This window comes from Gymnogyps californianus, unplaced genomic scaffold, assembly GCF_018139145.2.
Source record: "Gymnogyps californianus isolate 813 unplaced genomic scaffold, ASM1813914v2 HiC_scaffold_184, whole genome shotgun sequence".
Lineage (NCBI taxonomy): Eukaryota > Metazoa > Chordata > Aves > Accipitriformes > Cathartidae > Gymnogyps > Gymnogyps californianus.
Window position 1 is genome coordinate 1 of NW_026114065.1, and position 18,317 is coordinate 18,317.

At 62.7% G+C, this 18,317-nt stretch overlaps 3 protein-coding genes across 3 annotated transcripts; all 3 read left to right on the forward strand.

The window, feature by feature from the left end:
• Positions 1-751: 751 nt before the first annotated feature.
• On the forward strand, positions 752-7,440 carry HGS (hepatocyte growth factor-regulated tyrosine kinase substrate; the record flags this gene model as incomplete). Its single annotated transcript, XM_050913907.1, has 17 exons — positions 752-875; positions 1,872-1,924; positions 2,467-2,535; positions 2,738-2,862; positions 3,101-3,179; positions 3,267-3,365; positions 3,730-3,825; positions 4,197-4,235; positions 4,320-4,463; positions 4,614-4,827; positions 5,019-5,191; positions 5,349-5,489; positions 5,569-5,746; positions 5,826-5,959; positions 6,261-6,377; positions 6,585-6,680; positions 6,761-7,440. Coding segments are annotated over 17 exons (1,989 nt in total), but the record flags the coding sequence as incomplete, so codon positions are not given.
• Positions 7,441-7,693: 253 nt separating this feature from the next.
• MRPL12 (mitochondrial ribosomal protein L12) lies at positions 7,694-11,616 on the forward strand. The gene is made up of 4 exons (XM_050913908.1): positions 7,694-7,948; positions 8,071-8,145; positions 8,298-8,429; positions 11,218-11,616. Exons 1-4 carry the CDS (start codon positions 7,694-7,696, stop codon positions 11,332-11,334), a joined length of 579 nt encoding a protein of 192 aa, XP_050769865.1. The 3' UTR covers positions 11,335-11,616.
• Positions 11,617-12,062: 446 nt separating this feature from the next.
• On the forward strand, positions 12,063-18,311 carry SLC25A10 (solute carrier family 25 member 10). Its single transcript, XM_050913909.1, has 11 exons — positions 12,063-12,152; positions 14,793-14,912; positions 15,083-15,197; positions 15,280-15,328; positions 15,735-15,776; positions 16,033-16,076; positions 16,496-16,566; positions 16,671-16,763; positions 17,023-17,100; positions 17,174-17,230; positions 18,087-18,311. Exons 1-11 carry the CDS (start codon positions 12,063-12,065, stop codon positions 18,186-18,188), a joined length of 861 nt encoding a protein of 286 aa, XP_050769866.1. The 3' UTR covers positions 18,189-18,311.
• Positions 18,312-18,317: the final 6 nt, after the last annotated feature.

The following is an 18,317-nucleotide window of genomic DNA, read 5'->3' on the forward strand; positions in this document are numbered from 1 at the left end:
GGGGATTTCTGGAGCAGCCGGTCATGTGAATGCGCGATGACTTGGTCAGCTGATGACAGGGCTGCTCTCGGAGGCTGGCTGGGATAGGAACAGGCTTGCCAAGTTTCCTCTGGCCCCTTGAACTGTGTGATACAACCACTCCTGCCTCCAAAGGGCAGGCTTCCCAGCTGTCCCTACTGCGTCACATCCCGAGGTAGCTTTGGGTGTTCCTGGGCAGGAGTCTCGGGGCTGGAGGTGCTGACAGCCTGGCACTGACACCCTCCAGCTGTGAGCTTGTGGTGCCCTGTCAGCGTGTGGGTGAGGCGGCCTGCGCTGTTCTGCCCAGCTGCGTAGCTGTAGGTCCCGCAATTTTCTGAGTGCGGGACGAGCAGCTCGTGTGAGGAGGTGGACAAAGATGCTGGGCAGGCCGGTGCTCGTGCCTGCCCCGGCAAGCGGCTGCGTGAGTCTCTGTGGGCCTTTTCTCAAAGCATCGTAACCGCACCCCTTTTCAAGTTGGTTCGTGCCGCTCTGAAGGACGTTTTCTTGTTTGTGCTGGAGGGGGGAAGTGGGGAAGCTGAAGGAGGATGTAGTCCTTGCTGTGAATTGTCCTTATTGCAGCTTTCTGACAGCTCTTACCTTGCACAAGTACTCTAAAGTCTCTCTTTCCGTGAATGGTATTTCTGGCTTCTCTTCTGGGGGAATCACACTATCCTTTGGGTTTCAGGGTCTTTTTCTCAGATTTTTTTTTTTTCCCTCCTCCCTTTCTGTGCAGAGGCAAGTGGAGACAAGTGTCCGCAGTAAGATCCTGTACCTTATCCAGGCCTGGGCTCACGCCTTCCGCAATGAGCCCAAGTACAAGGTGGTGCAGGACACCTATCAGATAATGAAGGTTGAAGGTGAGGACTCTGTGGGCAAAGGTGGGTGGACAATTGGCCAAGCAGCTCTGCTCTGAAGGAACCTTGCAGGAGAAGGAGCGGTGTCAGGACCCTGCCTGGTGTTAGCAAAATCTGCACTTGCAATACTGAGCTTTCTCCTGGTGCCCGATACCCAATGAACCTCTTGGAGTGACTGAATCCCGCTGCAGAGAGAGGACAGCCCCGTTGTCCCAGGATCAGGGGCTGCCTTGCTCTGGGCCTCCAGCCCAGCTAGCAGTTAAGAGTTGGCAGTGAGACCTGAAAAGCGGGAGCTGCGAATGTTCTTCGGGAAACTGGCAGCAAATCAGCGTGTCCTCTGGGAAGGGATCTGCCGTGGGGCGGTTCCTTCCTCCCAGGCTTTCATTAGCACTTCCAGGACGGGTCCACGCTCCCGCTTTCTGACAGTGTCAGTATGGCACTTTTCCCTCTTGTCCCGGGGATGGCAGCGTTCCCTGTGAGGGAGGGGACGCGCTGCTGTCTCTGCCTCTTTCTGTGCACCAGAACCTCCACGGGGAGTGTCAGAGCCTGGAGGTCCCGGTCCCCCGCCGAGCCGGTGTTGCCACACTCTTGCCACTCAAGGGGTGAGACTCAAAGCCCTGCTTGCCCATGCAGCGGGCGTTTTTTTCTCCCCCGTGCTGAGTTCAAGGTCTTGAGAAATAAGCCTTATCCAAAGGGCCCCGATGTCCCTTACAGGTGTATAAGGGAAACGAATAGGGAATTGTCCTGTGCATCCGAGAGCGTGGCTGAGAGCCCGGTACTTCGCAAACAGCAGCAAGTGCTGTGTGAGCATTGCCCTCGGGCCTCCTGCAGGAGAAAGATTGCTGTTAGTTGTGCCAGAGTAAGATAACGGTCAGGGCAGGCGTGCTGAGCTGGATCCGACGTGTGTGGCTGGGGCCTACGGCACGAGGCTGTAGGCACCACGGCCTCCCTGTGCCGGAGGAGCCCCTTCACAACGGGACGCTGTCGCTTCTCCCGCAGGTCACGTGTTCCCGGAGTTCAAAGAGAGCGATGCCATGTTCGCTGCAGAAAGGGTGAGCTCTGCTGGTGGGGAGGGAGCTGGCGCTGCAGGACAGACCTTGCTCTCCTGTCCCCTTCCTACTAAACCTTCAGTTCTTGCATTCCTCCATTTCATGCAGATTAAAGACCTGGCTGGGTCCATGCTGCTCCCAGCTGCCACGTGGGCAGTTCTGGGGTGGTGTACAGCAACGTAGCCTAAAACTACCAGACGGAGGGGAGAATTGACCAGGATAGGGAGTTAGTCTCATCTTACTCCATTCGGTGGGCTTCCAGCAGCATGGCAGTCTGAACATGGCAGCAGGGCATTGCTAAAGGGGTTGCTGTGCAGACACATTCCTAGAAAATCTCTTGCTGACTGGGAAAGCATCACAGTCTAGGAACATGAGAGGAGATAACTTGTGGGGATTAATATTTCCTGTTGAGCTGCAAATGCTTCCAGTCTCCCCCATTCATGAGAGTGCCTTGGTTAGCCGTAGGAGCTCCTGAAGGGCTCGGTGGAGACACTCTCCTTGAGGCCCTCCTCCCCTCCTTACACAATTTTCCTTAACCCTGACAGGCTCCAGACTGGGTCGATGCTGAGGAGTGTCACAGATGTCGAGTGCAGTTTGGCGTTGTGACACGGAAGGTGGGTGCCACTCCTCCCCCTCTGGGTTCCCTGGTCCTGCTCAGCCCCCCGGGACTTGCAGGACTCCCCGAGCCGCCATGGAAGTGTGTCGGGGCTGGATCGCGTTCCGTGGCCGCTGGCAGGGAAGTGCCAGGAGCATCTGAGTGATGTCTGGTGGTGAAGGAGTGCTTGCTACCGCACTGATGTCTCCCATCCTTTGCAGCATCATTGCAGGGCCTGCGGGCAGATCTTCTGCGGCAAATGCTCCTCCAAGTATTCCACCATCCCCAAGTTTGGGATTGAGAAGGAAGTGAGAGTCTGCGAGCCCTGTTATGAGCATCTCAACAAGTCAGTACCCTTTGTGGTGTGTTTCTTTGCCTGCAACAGCTGGGACGGTGAGGGGGGAAGCTTGGCGTGGAGCCACCTTTCTGCAGTCCAGAGCAAGGGTTTCCCAAGCTGTGCAGGCTGGGCTGGGTTCCCTTCCTTCCTGGGAACGGGGTTTACAGCTGTAGTGTCATGCAGAGCTGGGGCTCCAGTGCGGAGGAAGGAGCATTCAGTCTGCATTGTCGCCTCTTTCTGACTACAGGAAAGCTGAGGGTAAAGCTGCTGCCACCTCCGAACTGCCGCCCGAGTACCTGACCAGCCCCCTCTCTCAGCAGTCCCAGGTGAGTGGCTGCCCTGTAGGTGATCCAGTGATCCTGACCCGCTTGTCGATCCCTTTACTGACCACCTCCTCGTCTTTCCACTTGCAGCTGCCTCCAAAGCGTGACGAGACGGCTCTGCAAGAGGAGGAGGAGCTCCAGCTAGCTATTGCCTTGTCTCAGTCAGAGGCCGAGGAGAAGGAGAGAATGGTTTGTGGCCTGCTTGGCATCTGGGGGTGGTCGTTGCTGGGCATCTCGTAGCTGTGCGGTAGCAGATCTCTAGGCATGTCCTGGTGTGAGCGAGTCATGGGGCCTGTGGAATGAGAGAGTGAAAGCGGAGCCAGGCACGTGCTGTGTTGTGGTGCCGAATCTTGGAAGCAGGCTGTGCCCAAGCCGCAAGCCCTGGGGCACGCTGGCCTGCGGGAATTGCTCAAAGTGTGAGGCTGGGTCTGCTGGCCATGCCTGGCCATCGCTAGGAGCCTCGCCCACCCAGTGTGCCCAGTCTGTTGCTGACTGGGTGATTTGGAGGAGTCTGGGCAGTCCCCGAGTTGACTGGTTTTTTTCTCTTTTGCAGAGGCAGAAAACAACCTACTCCATGTACCCGAAGGCTGAGCCCACACCCGTCACGTCGTCAGCTCCCCCGGTCAGCACGCTCTATTCCCCACCCGTGGTACGTTCACAGGACCCCTGAATGTGAAGTGGCTGGATGCAGGCCACTTCCCTAGCCTGAGACTGCCCTGCTTGCGCCAGATTTAATCCCTGTTCTGACAAAAAAGATTTGCCCCATTCAGTCCCTTGCTCTTTCACAGCACTACTGTGTTTTTAGCAAGAAGGTCTGCACTCAGCCGGCATTTAGGTGCCTCCGCTGCCTCCCGTAGCTGTAGCATGTGTCTGGCTGAAGGAGATGGCTGTCCCCTTTCATTCCTTTGCTGGTGCTCAGCACTGGTGGCTGTGCATGGCCAGGTCCGAGCAGGACATCTGTGTGGGAGCTGTGGGTCTCTGGTTTCTCTGAACCGGATTTCCCTGTCTGTCTCTTTCCAGAATTCCTCTGCTCCCTTGGCTGAGGACATTGAGCCGGAGGTAAGGATCCAGGTCTTACTAGTCCACGGCCCAGGCTCACTCCCAGCGGGGCTGCGATGCTCATCTTCCTTCTCTTTCTGGCAGCTGGCTCGGTACCTGAACCGCAACTACTGGGAGAAGAAACAAGAGGAAGTTCGCAAGAGCCCCACGCCGTCAGCACCTCTGTCCCTCACAGAGCCAGCTGCTCAGCCTGGGGAAGGCCACCCTGCCCCGCTCGGTGTTGTTGAGGTAAGAGGGGGCCCGGACCTGTGTCTGGCAGCTTCTGAGGGGTGAGAAGTGCCCGACTCCTTCGTTCAGCCCAGTCACGCAGCTCTGCAGGCTTGCTGCTGGCTCTCGGCACGGGAGAGTTGAGGCTGACTGGCTGCCCTGTCCTTCCAGCAGCAGTACCAGAATGGCGAGTCTGAGGAGAACCACGAGCAGTTCCTGAAGGCGCTGCAGAATGCAGTCACCACGTTTGTCAACCGCATGAAGAGCAACCACATGCGGGGCCGCAGCATCACCAATGACTCTGCCGTATTGTCCCTCTTCCAGTCCATCAACAACATGCACCCCCAGCTGCTGGAGCTGCTCAACCAGCTGGACGAGCGCAGGCGTACGTGGGAGCTGCGTGGGCGTGGGTGTGCGTCCTGGCAAGGAGCGGGCGGCTGCCGGGGCTTCCCCCAGCGCCAGGGTTTCGGCATTCCCATGACACAGCTTCTCCGGAGAGAAAACGGTGTGGCGTGCAGGGGTGGTGCGAGTGCTCTGCCCCGAGAGGGTCCCTGAGGCTGTCTCTTCCCTCCCCAGTGTACTACGAAGGCCTGCAGGACAAACTGGCCCAGATCCGGGATGCGCGTGGGGCTCTGAACGCGCTGCGGGAGGAGCATCGGGAGAAGCTGCGCCGTGCAGCGGAGGAGGCAGAGCGCCAGCGCCAGATCCAGCTGGCCCAGAAGCTGGAGATCATGAGGCAGAAGAAGCAGGTGAGGCAGGGAAGCGTTTCCAGGGTGTTGGGGGCCGCAGCAGGCAGCAGGCCTGCCTGCACCTTGGGCCAGCCCAGGGCTGGCAGGGACGGCTGCCCTGGTAGGAGGGGATGCTGCGGTGTCCTGGCTTCTAGCCGTCACGGCCCTGTTCCCACAGGAGTACCTGGAGATGCAGCGCCAGTTGGCCATCCAGCGACTGCAGGAGCAGGAGAAGGAGAGGCAGATGCGCCTGGAACAGCAGAAGCAGACCATCCAGATGAGAGCCCAGATGCCAGCCTTCTCGCTGCCTTATGCCCAAGTACGGCTGCTGGGCCAGAGACCGCCCTGCCAGGTCCCAGGGGACATGGCCTAAAGCTTGCTTTTTATTCCCTCGACAGCTCCAGGCCATGCCCGCAGCCAGTGGAGTGATCTACCAGCCCTCTGGGCCCACCAGCTTCCCTGGCACCTTCAGCCCGGCCGGCTCCGTGGAAGGCTCTCCCATGCACAGCGTATACATGAACCAGGCAGCACAAGGGGGCACGGGGCCGTACACCGCGATGCCCGTCACAGGGACAGGTACGTCGGCCAGCTGATCCCGCGTGGGTGGAGGCTGAGCGCACGGTGGTTGCTTCAACCTCTGCCTTCTCTGCCCCAGATCCCAGCTTGGTGAACGCCTACATGTACCAGCCGGGGGCAGGCAGCGGGCAGGCGGCTCAGCAGGGGCAGGCAGTGCCCACCACCACCCCGGCGTACTCGTCCTACCAGCCAACTCCAACGCAGGGCTACCAGGCAAGCGAGGGCAGAGCAGCTTGCGGGCAGCTGGGGCGTTCTGCGGGGCTGGTGCGACTCGCCCCATCTCAGTGAGGGGATCTCTGAGCGGGAGGCAGAAAGGGCCGGTTGGTCCCAGATCTCTGGATCTGCTGCTGCCGCTTTCGCTGTGGGAGTGGGTTGGGGTCAGAGCCAGTTCTGGGCTCCCCACGGCGCAGAGGGGGAAGAAGACGCCCTGGTTCCAGCGATGCTGGTCCTGGGGCGTTGGTTTGAGATGAGCCATCGCTGCCTGCACCACCTCTCACCAGCCTCTCCTCCCCAGAGCGCAGCCTCGCAGTCGCAGAGCATCCCGGCCATCTCTCAGGCCCCCCAGTCGGGCGCCATGGGCTACATGGGCAGCCAGTCGGTCTCCATGGGGTACCAGCCCTACGGCATGCAGGTGAGCGCTCCCTGCCACGCGGGCCCCTTCTTGGGCACTGGGGGGGGACGAGGCGCGGGTCGGCTCCAGCCCATGGAGCCTTCCTGGGCCTGCGCTGCCGGTGGCAGGGAAGGGGGAGGCCTGGCGGAGGCTGTGGGCCTCCACCTCCGCCCCACGGGCGCTGTGCGTCCCCCAACCCCGCTGACGGCCGTCCCCTCGCTCCTGCAGGGCCTCATGTCCGCCCTGCCGGGCCAGGAAGCCGCGCTGAGCAGCCTGCCGGCCCAGCAGTCCTACCTGCCCGGGCAGCAGCCCCTCTACCAACAGGTGAGTGCTGCCGGCCCCGGGGGGGGGGCTGCGGTCCCGGAGGGGTGCGTTTGCTAACGAAGCCGCCTCCTTTCTTCCAGATGGCACCTGCTGGGGGGCCCCCCCAGCAGCAACAACCCCAGCCGGCGCCCGCCCCCGTGCAGCAGCCCCAGGGCAGCGGCGAGGCCCAGCTCATCTCCTTTGACTGATCTCTGCCGCGGGGCGCGGGGGGATCCCCTGTAACACTACTCTTCATCCGGAATCACTTCTGTACTTCAGCCGCTCCTTCTGCCCTCTCGGGGCCCCCCCTGCCCCGCGTCTGTCCCTGGCCTGGGGGACGTGGGAGCACAGGGTCCCACCGTTGGCTCTGGGGACCCAGCAGCAGAGCAGCCCCCTCCCCTGGCACCCTGGGGCTGCTCTCCTGCCTCAATCCCCCCCCCCCTTCTCCTGCCCCCCCCGCGGGACCCGGCCGTGCCGAGGCAGGCGGCTCCCTTGCCGGTGGCCAGGGCGGGTTGTGGCCGCAGGCCCCGGGGGGGAACCGCGCTCGCACCCGGCCCCCACCCCGCTCCCCGCCGCCTCGGGCATCGCGCTGTCCGGCGCCAGCTTCGCCCTCTCCCGCCCCTGCCGAGCCCCGTTCCCCGCCAGCGCCTTCTTCCCCTCCCTGCCCGGCGCCTCTCGCCGGGCCGGGCCTGTCCCCGTCCCCGCGGCGCGGCCGCTCCCTCTACCGCTCCTCGCGGGGGGAAACCGAGCGCGAATGGTGATAATAAAGTGTTGGGAACGAGCTGCGGCCTGGTGTGCTGGGGGCGCGGGGGCAGCGGCCCGGGGCCCGCTCGGGCATCGCGTCCGCCCCGCCGGCGACCGGGGCCTACCGGGGCGAGCGAGTGGCGGCGGACCCGGCGGCTAGAGCGCCGTCTCCTCCCGCCCCGCCCCACCATCGAGACGAGGCGCCGGGGCCTAGAGCGGCCGGCGCGGCGCGGGGGCCGCCGGGACCATCGAGCGCGGGGCAGAGCGCCGCCGTGTCCTCTGCGGCCGCCATGCTGCCCGCCGCCCGCGCGCTGCCGCCGCGCCTGCCCCGCCGCCCGCCGCCCGCCTGGCGCTGGGGCGCGACCGGGCCGCCCGCCGCCGGCCTGCGGGCGCTGGGCACGGGCCGCGCGCGGCGCTCGGAGGCGCTGGCCGGGGCGCCGCTGGACACGGCCGCCAAGGAGTACTCGCCCAAGGTGCGGCAGCTGGTGCGGGACATCGCGGGGCTGACGCTGCTGGAGGTGGCCGACCTCAACGCGCTCCTCAAGGTGGGTGGCGCGGGGCGGCCCGGCCCGGCTCATCTCGGCCCGGCCCGGCTCATCTCGGCCTGGCCCGGCCCGCCCCGCGTGCGCCGCCTCACCGGCCACCGGTGCCGCTGCTCTTCCCGCAGGAGACGCTGAAGATCCCGGACGTGGGGGTGATGCCGGCGGCTGCCTCCCTCCTGCCCTCCCAGGCGGCTCCGCAGGTACCGGGCTCTTCGGGGAGGGGTCGGGAGTTGGGCCCCGGGGGCTCCGTGTCGGCCTCGCGGGTCCCCACGCGTGAGGGGGGGGGGGGGGCGGGGGGAGGAGGGCCGTTGGGCCTGGCCGGGTGCCTTCACCGAGCTCTGGCTGCTTCCAGGAGGAGGAGGACGTCCCGCTCAAGAAAGAGAAGACGCATTTCACCGTCCGGCTGACGGAGCTGAAACCTGCTGACAAGGTGAAGCTGATCAAGGAGGTGAAGAACTTCGTGCCGGGAGTGAACCTCGTGCAGGTGAGGAGGGGGCTGCCCGAGGCTCCGGCCGCCCGCTGCGTCGCCCCCGAGCCCGGACGGGTCCTGAAGCACGTTGCCAGCGGCGGCCTCGGTTCTCTGTTCCAAAGGGAGCCTGGATTTCCATGTTTAGGAGAACAGTCTGCTTGTGCGCACGCCTCGGTGCAAAGATGCAGACGAGGTGTAGAGCCGGAGTCGGTTGCGCCTGTTTGTCTGGTGTTTTCTAGAGAAGGCTGTTCCCTCCCAGCTCTGCTGCGTGGCGAACAACTGAGCCCCTAGCAGAAGCGGTGCGGTGAGGAGGCTCAGAGCAAAGACCTCAGTCCTCCGTGCCAGCCTCACCTTCTCCAAATCTGAGAGCTGCTGTTGAGCTTTCCTGCAGACCTCGGGAGCAGCCAGGATTCCTTGCTACAGCTGGATTTGGCTTGCCTTCCCCTTGGCTTTTTCAAGGCCAATATATTTCTGAATTTAGACGAGTTTCTCTAATTCACGCATCTTGCAATCCATGCTTCCAGTGCTTTTCAGAGCTCTTCTTTTTGTAGGTTGTCCTGGTTTCGGCCTCCTCCTTTCTCCTCGGAGGAGACGGGCCTTTCACAGTCCTGTGCAGCGTCTGAGCTCATGCCCTTGAGCCACAATGTAGGCTCAGAACAAAGAACAGGTGATACAGCGGCTACTGCGGAAGCATTTAACGTGCTTCAGTTCTCCACTGGGTGATGCTTTCATATCTTGGGGATAATAGTAGCACTTTCTGTTTATCCAGCCGCAAGGAAGAAATGTTGAGCATTGTAAAATCTGCTCTTACTTGTAGCCCAGGATACCAGAAGGATTTGCAGAAAATCTTCTGACCCGTTCATATTGATATACTGCAAACAATTCGATAACAGAGAAACTCTGGTGGCAGAGACGTGAGTTTTGTTGGCCCACTGGGATAATTAACTGACTATCAGCTTGGTTAGTCTGGCAGTTGTTTATCCATTATCAGTCCCAAGCAAACGTTAAAATACCAAAACCCTGTAATGGACACGATCAGCGGGTAATTAAAAGCTGTCTGGAGAACTAATGCTAAATCAACTTAGTGTGTGGAACCTGTCAAGCAAGCTGGTTGCAGTTCCGATGCAGTTACAAGGTTGGTAGATGCAGGTTATTGCGGGTAAACTTTGTCAAGCGTGACTTACCCGACCTGGTATTTTGGTTAAAACACAGACACACAAAACAAACTGCTGCTGAAGGTGGGTTCTGCCTACAGAGGTTGTGTTCAAAGTGTAGCTGAAACGTTTTTATTGTAAATTTTATTGCCATCCAATTGAGGCATTTTTAATGAGATTTGCAGGGAATCCAGTCTTGGCTGGTAGGGCTGTTAATGATTTGGAAGAAAGCATTGCTAGCCAAGTCTTTGGACATTGGGTGCTGACGTGACTCGAGCAGGACAGTCCTGCAGAAACGACTGCTTGGTGAGACAGGCGCGTCATCAGCGCAAGCTGGACCTGAGTCCGTTTGCGCCTCTGAAAGCGTGGTCAGAGCCGGCCCACAGACACTTACCTCGCGCCTTCGCCCATCCCGGGCCAGCGTTCTCGTACGCTCCGGCTGGGATTGGAAACGCGTTGCCTCTCTGCCCAGCGGCTGTTACTGTGCAGGTCCAGCTTGGCTTGGGCCCTGCTCTTCCTCCTGCTGGGAGCTCTGAACAGCTGCTTCCTTTGACCGAGGCTGCTTTAGAACAGAAGTTAAGCATTAGTGAGCAAGGATCTTAAATGAATGACCTTGATTGTGTTGCCTGTCCTCATCACAGCAGGCCAGAACGGGCTCCTTTCCAGATACTGTCCTGGGCTCTGCTGAGTGAAGGCATGCCTGCCCTGCCGAGCTTTGCCTGCACAGTTACACCTTCTCATCCCTAGCAAAAAAAGCATTTTCTGCCACCATGGATACGTCGTCACTGTGCCCAACATGAATTAAAACAACGAGACCTTCTTTCTGTCAGCAGTGGTCAACCTGTTGGGTGCTAAATACCTGCAGTGCCACACGGCAGAGAGCTGGCAGCGGCTCTTCACCGTAGGAACCTCCTCAGGCTTTGTTTTTAAGGAGCCGAATAGCTTTGTTGCTGCTGCTTGGTGTAAGAGCAAGAGCATCTGGCTGCAGCAGGGGCTTATCCTCCCGGGCTGCCTTCCCTTTTTTACAGCAGTACTGCAAGAAGCCCCTTCAGATCAGTTCAACAGCTTTTCAGCTTGCCTTAAATATCACGGCACTGTGTGGTACCAATAGTTTTGTATAAAAAGTCCTGAAAATATCAAGATTGTGTTGTCAAGTATAGTCTGTACTGGAACTCTTTTTTTTAGCTGGTACAGAGGATTCCTGCACGGCCGTGTACAAACCCTGCGGCAGCCTCTCCTCCCCGCTGGCAGAAATACGTGAACCAAAACATTCGCACTGAAAAAAGACACAATGCAGGCCGGCAGCTGCCATGGCAGGTTGCTGTGCAGTGGCTCTGCATGCGTCCCAGGCACCTTCTCAGACCGAGGCTGCGCATCAGGGAGCACCGTGCACGTGGTGGGAGGAATTTACGGGCAATTACTCGCCGAAAAAAGGTCTTCCAGGGCTATAGTGGATGTGCCGTCACTTGCAGTCAGGTTTAGACGCCTTCCGGCAGGATGTGCTATAGTTCAAGTAAAAGTCTTGGGTTTTAGACCAGTCGGTGAGTTTGCCTGGTCTGCTTATGCAGCGGTCGGGCTCGCAGCTCTGAATCTGTTAATCTAGTTAGCGAAAGCCAGTTTACAAGTCTCGTACTTTGTCCCTCCCGCAGGCAAAGAAGCTGGTGGAGTCCCTTCCGCAGGAGATCAAGGCTAACGCCTCCAAGGAGGAAGCAGAGAAGATCAAAGCGGCGCTGGAGGCAGCAGGAGGGACTGTGGTTCTGGAATAGGTGGCCTCGTCTCACCACGGAGGGACTGGCATGACTGACGGCAGCCTTCCCCGCTGCCGCCTGCCCGGGCGCCGGCCGTTGCCTGCGCCGGGATCCGGACGTTTCTGAGTGCGAGACGTCCCTTAGTCGTGCGGCGGGAAGCGATCCGGTACAAGAACGCTGTACGGTTTTGGTGGGGCTGTTGTCTAGTTCCAGCATCGCAATGAACTCTACCTTCATAAATGTCCAACAAAAAAAAAAAAACAAACAAAAAACAAACAAAAACCCTGTAAAACGGTTAATCTCTCGAAAATCAGCCCCGCCTGATCATCCATGCCTGTACCCCGCTACCGCTGCTGCCTATACCCGCCGCACCGCGCCCCCCCCGCCCCCGTCTCCTCCTCCTCAAGCTGCATTTTGGTGCCGCCACCTTTCCGCCGCCAGATGGTTTGACCTCTCCGTTAATTATTAATAATTAACGGAGAGAAGCGCTTTCCGCCGTGGGGGAAGTGGACCCTTGGAGTCCCGGGGACGGCGCGGCAGCTGCCGCGCCGTCCCCCGGGCTCGTCGGGGTGGTCCCGGTCCCGCCATCATCACCGCCGGCTCCGGTAAGGTGGGAATGGGCGTGGTTTATCCTCGGGGCCGTGGTTTATCCTTGGGGGGCGTGGTTTATCCGAGGGGGCGTGGCGTTGCCGGGGCTTCCCTCCCTCCCGAGGAAGGGGCGTGTCTTAAACGCCTGAACGGCGCCGATGGCGGAGCGGCGCGTGTCGCGCTGGTATTTCGGCGGGCTCGCCTCGTGCGGCGCCGCTTGCTGCACCCACCCGCTCGACCTGCTCAAGGTGAGGGGAGGGGGGGAGAGAAAAAGAGCGGGAACTGGGAGGCGGGAACGGCTGTGAGGGGGACGGGGTAGCGGTTTGCCGGGGAGGTGAAGAGGGGGGGGGGGTTTGCCGGCTGTGAGGAACCGGCGAACGTCTGTGAGGAGAACGGTTTTGAAGGGCCGGCTCTGGAGTCTGGGTTTGAGGGACCGGGGAATGGCTGCTGGGGGGGGGGGGCTCCCGGTGAGGGGAGTGAGCGTGAGGTGGACGCTGGGATCGGGGAGGAGACAGGCGGCTGTGGGGTCCGGGGATTGCGGGGGGGGGGACACACGCACACATGGCTGTGGGGCCCGGGGGGGGTGAAGGCCGCGGGGACAGGGTTGAGGGGACGTGGGTCCGGTGCAGGGGCAGGTGTGGGGCTGAGGGGACACGGCTCGGGGCTGTGGGGCTGAGGAACTTGGGGTGCCGACGCTGAGGGTTGTAGGGTGTGTGTGGGGGGGGTCCGTGGAGGACACCCCGGCCAGCCCTGCCCGGGTGCCTGCGTGAGGCACGGCAGTGGCTCCGGGGCCCGCGGCGTTGGACGCAGGCCCACTGGGCTCCGCGTCCTCGGGCCAAGATGTCACCTAGGCGCCGCGGACGGACTGGCATCCCTGCTCCCGCACAAAGAGCGCCGCGCGCAGCCCTGTGCTGCCAGCACCCACGGACGGGGTGAATGCCAGCGCTGCCCCGGAGCCTTGTGTGCCGGCCAAGCAGCAATGAGCCTGGCAGCCGGGCAGGCTGCGGAGGGGGAGCGGGAGAGCAAGCCCAGGCAAGGGCCTGCCGTGCCCGGGGCCGTGCCCACGGGTGAGGCTCGGGACAGGCAGCCCCTTTGCACCCCACTGCATGGAGAGAGGGGAAGATGCGCCAGGCACAGGCCCAGGAGAGGAGCCAGCACTGGCAGGGGGATGCTGCTTCCCTGGTGCTCAGCCTGTCGCCGTGCCCGGCTGGCCCCAGCTGCCCAGCGGAGGTGGCTGGCAGCCTGTGGGGGCTCGTGTAGGATGCCCTGGCAAGGCGCTAAGAAGGAGAATTAGTCTGGCACATGCCTCTAGGTCTGTCTCTGAGCCAGCGTGACGGGCGTGACTTTCAGGCTGCATCCCCACGCGCTATCCCCCCACAGATGCGTAGCCCCCTCATGCCCCGCGGCTGTGAGCAGCCTGGGCCAGCCAGCTGTTTTGGCCGGAGGGTTCACGCCTGAATATTGAACGCAGGCCTGCTTTTGGCCCAGAGCTCCCCCGCAGCAGGGGCTGGTTCCAGGTGTGGGGAAGCACGAAGGGCCTCAGGGTCTGGCAGGGCAGGGGGTGAAGGGTGCTTCACCGCACCTCTGGACCTTGGCCCCCGCGGGAGGCCCCAGCCAGCCTGGCCGGAGGGTGCTCACGCCCCTGCCAGAACCCCTGAGCCGGAGCTGTGCAGCCACTGGCCGCCCACGGGGCTGCCTGCCCTGCGGCAGTGACCGCAGCGCGGGCCAGCTCCTCCCCTGCCTGCCTGCCTGCCTGCCCTTCCTGCTGCCCTGGGATGGGCAGGCAGTGGAGTGCTTCCAGGCGTGGCTCTGCCCTACCTGCCTGCCCGCCCGGTCCCTCTGCCCCAGGCTGCCTGGCAGCGGCTCGCCCAGCTCCCCGGCACGCCACGAGCTCTGGTCCCTGGTGTCCGAAATCCGCCTGCCGGGGTCAAAGGCAGGCCCATTCCCTGCACCCCTGCTGCTGCCCCGCACGGGAGACAGAGGCTGTTCCCAGCGTCCTGCTGCGCGTCCCACGCTCTGGCCGTGCCGGGGCTTCTGTAACGGGAGCCAGGCCTGGTCCCCTGCCAGCGGCACTTTGCTCTCCTTAATTTTATCTCCTGGGGCCTTTGACCCACATGCAATCTTTGCAGCGTGGGGCTGGGCGGATACGCTCAGAACATGCTCCGGCACCGGCCGACATGGCTCCTCCATCCCAGCCAGCCCTCGCGGTCCCGCTGCCTCTTCCTCCGGTGATGGTGGGAAGCGTTGGGCTGCTGCGGGTGGGGAGGGGAGCGCCTGGACACCCGGGCTGTGCCTGGCTGTGGCAGGGAGCCGTTCGGAGCTGGTGAGCAGGGCTGTGGGGCTGTCTTCCTGCCTCTGCGATTCCTGTGGCTGGGGAGGAGGGGAAATTACTTCGGGAGGCCTGCCGCCTCACGTGGTGAGGGTGTAGGGCAGCAGGAGGTCATGAATTCACCAGCCCTGCCCTGGTCCCTCCGAGCAAACCCGCACTGGTTGCTCGCTCGCTCACGTGTTTCTGGATCCTCCCCGCCACGACGTGGCCCAGGGTCTTTCTTGGAGGAGCAGGCGCTGCCACTTCATCTTGGGGCGTGCTGTTGAGGCCGCCGAGCTGGGCAGGTGCCTGGGAGGGACTGTGGGCAGGTGCCTCCGCACTCCCCCTTCTCCTGCCAGCCTCCACCGCCCTGGTGCTGGGCTGGGCTGGGCCAGTTTCCAGTACTGCTGAGCTGTGGGGAGCCTGGAGCTATTGCTGTTTGCGGGGAAGCTCCTGCGTGAGTGAGTTACGCTGACAAGCACTCGGAGCGGCCATCCCTGCTCCGCTGCCCTGCGCTCTCCCATTTCTGCCCAGCCCCGGCAGTGGGCTGGTGCACTGACGCTGCCAGACTCTGCCCCAGGTCCACCTGCAGACGCAGCAGGAGGTGAAGATGCGGATGATGGGGATGGCGATGCGTGTGATCCGCACCGATGGCTTCCTGGCTCTCTACAATGGGCTCAGCGCCTCGCTCTGCCGGCAGGTGAGTGCCACCATGCCCTGACGGCCTCTGGTCCCCCAAGGCCAGCACGGAGCTCCTGCCGCGTGGCGCTGCCCTCCCTGTCTGGCAGCTGGGCTGGAGCTGACAGGCTGCCCTGAGCCGCGGGGGCCGGGGAGGCAGGGACGCAGCGGCTCATTCTCCCTCTCCTCCAGATGACGTATTCCTTGACTCGCTTTGCCATCTATGAGACCGCGAGGGACCGCTTGGGCCAGGGCAGCCAGGGGCCTCCCCCCTTCTACCAGAAAGTGCTGCTGGGTGCAGTGGGAGGTGAGCGAGGGAGAGGGTCCCTCAGCCCCGGGCTCCTTCAGGCTGGAGGAGCCCCCTGACCCCAGCTCTTCTTTGGCCACAGGTTTCACTGGCGGGTTCGTGGGGACCCCGGCAGACATGGTGAACGTCAGGTCAGTTCTGCCCGCGTCCCGGTGCTGCTGGTGAGGGAGGCATGTGGCTGGTGTGTGGCAGCAGTTGGGATTGGGGAGGGGGGTGGTGCTCCCCGTGCTCCTCACTTCCCTCCTGACCAGGCTGCCCTGTGGTTAGCGGCCCAGTCCCGGCGGGGAGCTCTGTACCCCAAAGGCCCAGAGTTGTTCTGCCGTTCAGTGGGACGGCCCCAGCCCCCTGCGTGGCCCTCTGGGGGGTGTGGGGCTGGGGGCAGCTTTCTTGTCCCTTTGCAAACAGGCAACGCAGTCCATCTGCTGGGCCCCTGCCTGCTGCTCTGAGCAGGGGCAGGCTTGCCACGGGTCCCCGGTGCTGGGGGGGGACAGCAGGGCACCGGCCCCTGCCTCACCCCGTGGGTGCTCTGCCTTTCAGGATGCAGAACGACGTGAAGCAGCCGCCCCCGCTGCGGCGCAAGTGAGTGGGGGGCCGGGGCTCCCGGGGGGACCGGGGCGGGGGGTCAGGGGAGACCGGGGGGGTCAGGGGAGGCCGGGGCTCCCGATCCGGATGTCCGTGTGGCCGCGGGGGGGCAGCACCGCACCGGCGGCACAGCCCCGTTATCGGGGGCGGGGGGGCCTGTGCCGCGGCCCCGGGAGCTGCGGGTGCCTGCTCGGGGCAGCGGGGCTGCCGGGGAGCCTCGGACCCTGACACCTTCCCCTCTCGCTCCTTCCAGCTATTCCCATGCCTTGGACGGCATGTACCGCGTCCTCCGGGAAGGTGAGGCCGTGCCAGCCGGGGCAGGGAGAGTGGTCGGAGGGTGGCCGTGGGGCCCATGGGGCCAGGGCAGCCAAGGGTCGGGCAGGGCCTGGCACCTCTGCAACATCTGGCTGGGGCACGGGCCAGGCAGGGCCTGGCAGCCTGCCCGTACTCTGGTGGAAAAGAGAGACCTGCCGGGAGCCGCTATGAAAAAGCACGAGAGGGTGGAGCAGGTGGGAAAGGGAATGAACGGCAGCAGGGATGAGGTAGGGCGGTTCTGAAGGATTCTCCTTTCCTGCAGCATATTTGCTGTTGTGTGTTTTAAGCACTGTTGTGTGAGGAGTCTAGGGGACAGACCGGGCAGGGAAGGAGGCTCCCGGGGGGAAGGGATTGTGAGTAATGTCCCAGGACTGTGCTGATCCCAATCTGTCTGTCCGCAGAGGGCTTGAAGAAACTCTTCTCGGGAGCTACGATGGCATCCAGCCGAGGGGCCCTAGTCACCATTGGGCAGGTAGGACAGCTCTGCTGGGCAGTAGGTGCCCGGGGTAGGGACAAGGGTGGTCCCTGGCGTGGCGAGGCAGGGGGACGTGTCTCTAATATGCCATGTCTCTGCAGCTCTCCTGTTATGACCAGGCCAAGCAGCTGGTTCTCGCGACTGGGTTGCTGTCAGACAACATCTTCACTCACTTCCTGGCCAGCTTCATCGCTGTGAGCGGGGCTGGGTGCGGGGAGGCAGGACTGGGACTGGGTTTGCCTGCAGCCGGGCTCAGGACCCCAGGCTGGGGCTGCCAGAGCTGCCTCTCAGGACTCTGATGAAGCAGGGCTGGGCACAGAGGCTGCCGTGGGGCTCGCGGCATGGGGTTGGGCCCAGGCAGGGCTCTGGGTCTCTCCAGTGACCCATGGCAGTCGCTGGCACCTGGGTCTCCTCCATGAGCCGGAGCTGCTGATCCCCGCTGACTCTCCCCAGGGCGGATGTGCCACATTCCTGTGCCAGCCCCTGGACGTGCTCAAGACCCGCCTCATGAACTCCCAGGGCGAGTACCGGGTGAGTAGCCCGTCCTGTCCCCTTTGCGCCTCTGCCTCCCAGCACCTTCTCATCTCTCGCCCTCTTACTCCAGGGTGTTATCCACTGTGCCATGGAAACTGCCAAGCTCGGCCCCCTCGCCTTCTACAAGGTACCTAGCTGGGGATGCGTGGGATGGGCTGGTAGGGTGGACTGTGGGGAGACTGGGCCGGGCTGGGAGCAGAGGTTAACGTCCAGAACAGTTCTGGGGCAGGAACCTTCCAGGCTCTGCTGCCGGCAGCCTGAGCGCTTCCTGCGTCAGGCCTTCATCTGCCGGTCCCTGGCTTGGCCCCGGAGTATTGCGAGCCTTGGCCTCTTCTGGGCTTGCAGCCTGGGTCTGGGCACTGCAGCAGCTGCCCTGTTGCACCCGTTGGGTTCCTAAAGGGGAATGCAGGTAGGGGCAGTGGTGCTCCAGCACTCGTTGGATGTTACTGACCAGCAGACACTGGTCAGCTCTTGGGCCCTACATGCCCGGGCTTGGCGCAGTCACCCGTGTGTTCAGTCTCACTCCTGGGAGGGCCCCTGAAAAGGGGTTTCAAACCCGAGGTTTCTTCCAGATACTGCCAGTCAGGCATTTTCCCTGTTACAGCCTGTCTGCTCGTCTTCCCCAGGCAGCGTCCAACCCCCTTCTGAACCGGGGGCTGTGGGATCTGACCCAGGCTTCTGCTGAGATTCTGCCTACGTAGCGGTGATGCCGGCACTGATGTGTTTGGGGGCAGAGGGGTTGATGCATGCGATGTGTGCACAGCGATGGCTGCGGTGCCTTCCTCACCGCTGTGGCAGTCTCTGCCTGACACCAAGACCCCAGCTCCACGGAGCTCGTGCTGCATGCCCAGCCAGCCGCTCCCCCGTGCTTGCAAGCTCGTGCCGCTCCCCGTGGGTTGGGCTGCTGGGCACCCTTGGCCCTGACGGGGAAGCCCGGGGCCAGGCACACACTGACTCTCCCCGTTCTTGCTGTCCCCTTCCAGGGCTTCGTTCCTGCTGCCATCCGGCTCGTTCCTCACACCGTCCTCACCTTTGTCTTCCTGGAACAGCTGCGCAAATATTTTGGGATCAAAGTGATCACCTGAGTAGGAGGGATGGGACCCTGCCTCACCCCGGGGGGTGAGCGTGCAGGTCACTGCTGAGATCCCAGAACCCTTCTCCATTGTCTGGGGCCAGCACCGCTCCCCCTACCCCTCACCCCCACTCCGGTGCCT

Bases quoted from the DNA above. Each gene is read 5' to 3' on its own strand.
- MRPL12 (XM_050913908.1), top strand. From the start codon at position 7,694: ATGCTGCCCGCCGCCCGCGCGCTGCCGCCGCGCCTGCCCCGCCGCCCG. The intron at 8,146-8,297 runs GTACCGGGCTCT...GGCTGCTTCCAG, and splicing joins CCTCCCAGGCGGCTCCGCAG to GAGGAGGAGGACGTCCCGCT. The intron at 8,430-11,217 runs GTGAGGAGGGGG...TCCCTCCCGCAG, and splicing joins CGGGAGTGAACCTCGTGCAG to GCAAAGAAGCTGGTGGAGTC.
- SLC25A10 (XM_050913909.1), top strand. From the start codon at position 12,063: ATGGCGGAGCGGCGCGTGTCGCGCTGGTATTTCGGCGGGCTCGCCTCG. The intron at 12,153-14,792 runs GTGAGGGGAGGG...ACTCTGCCCCAG, and splicing joins ACCCGCTCGACCTGCTCAAG to GTCCACCTGCAGACGCAGCA. The intron at 16,764-17,022 runs GTGAGCGGGGCT...GACTCTCCCCAG, and splicing joins TCCTGGCCAGCTTCATCGCT to GGCGGATGTGCCACATTCCT.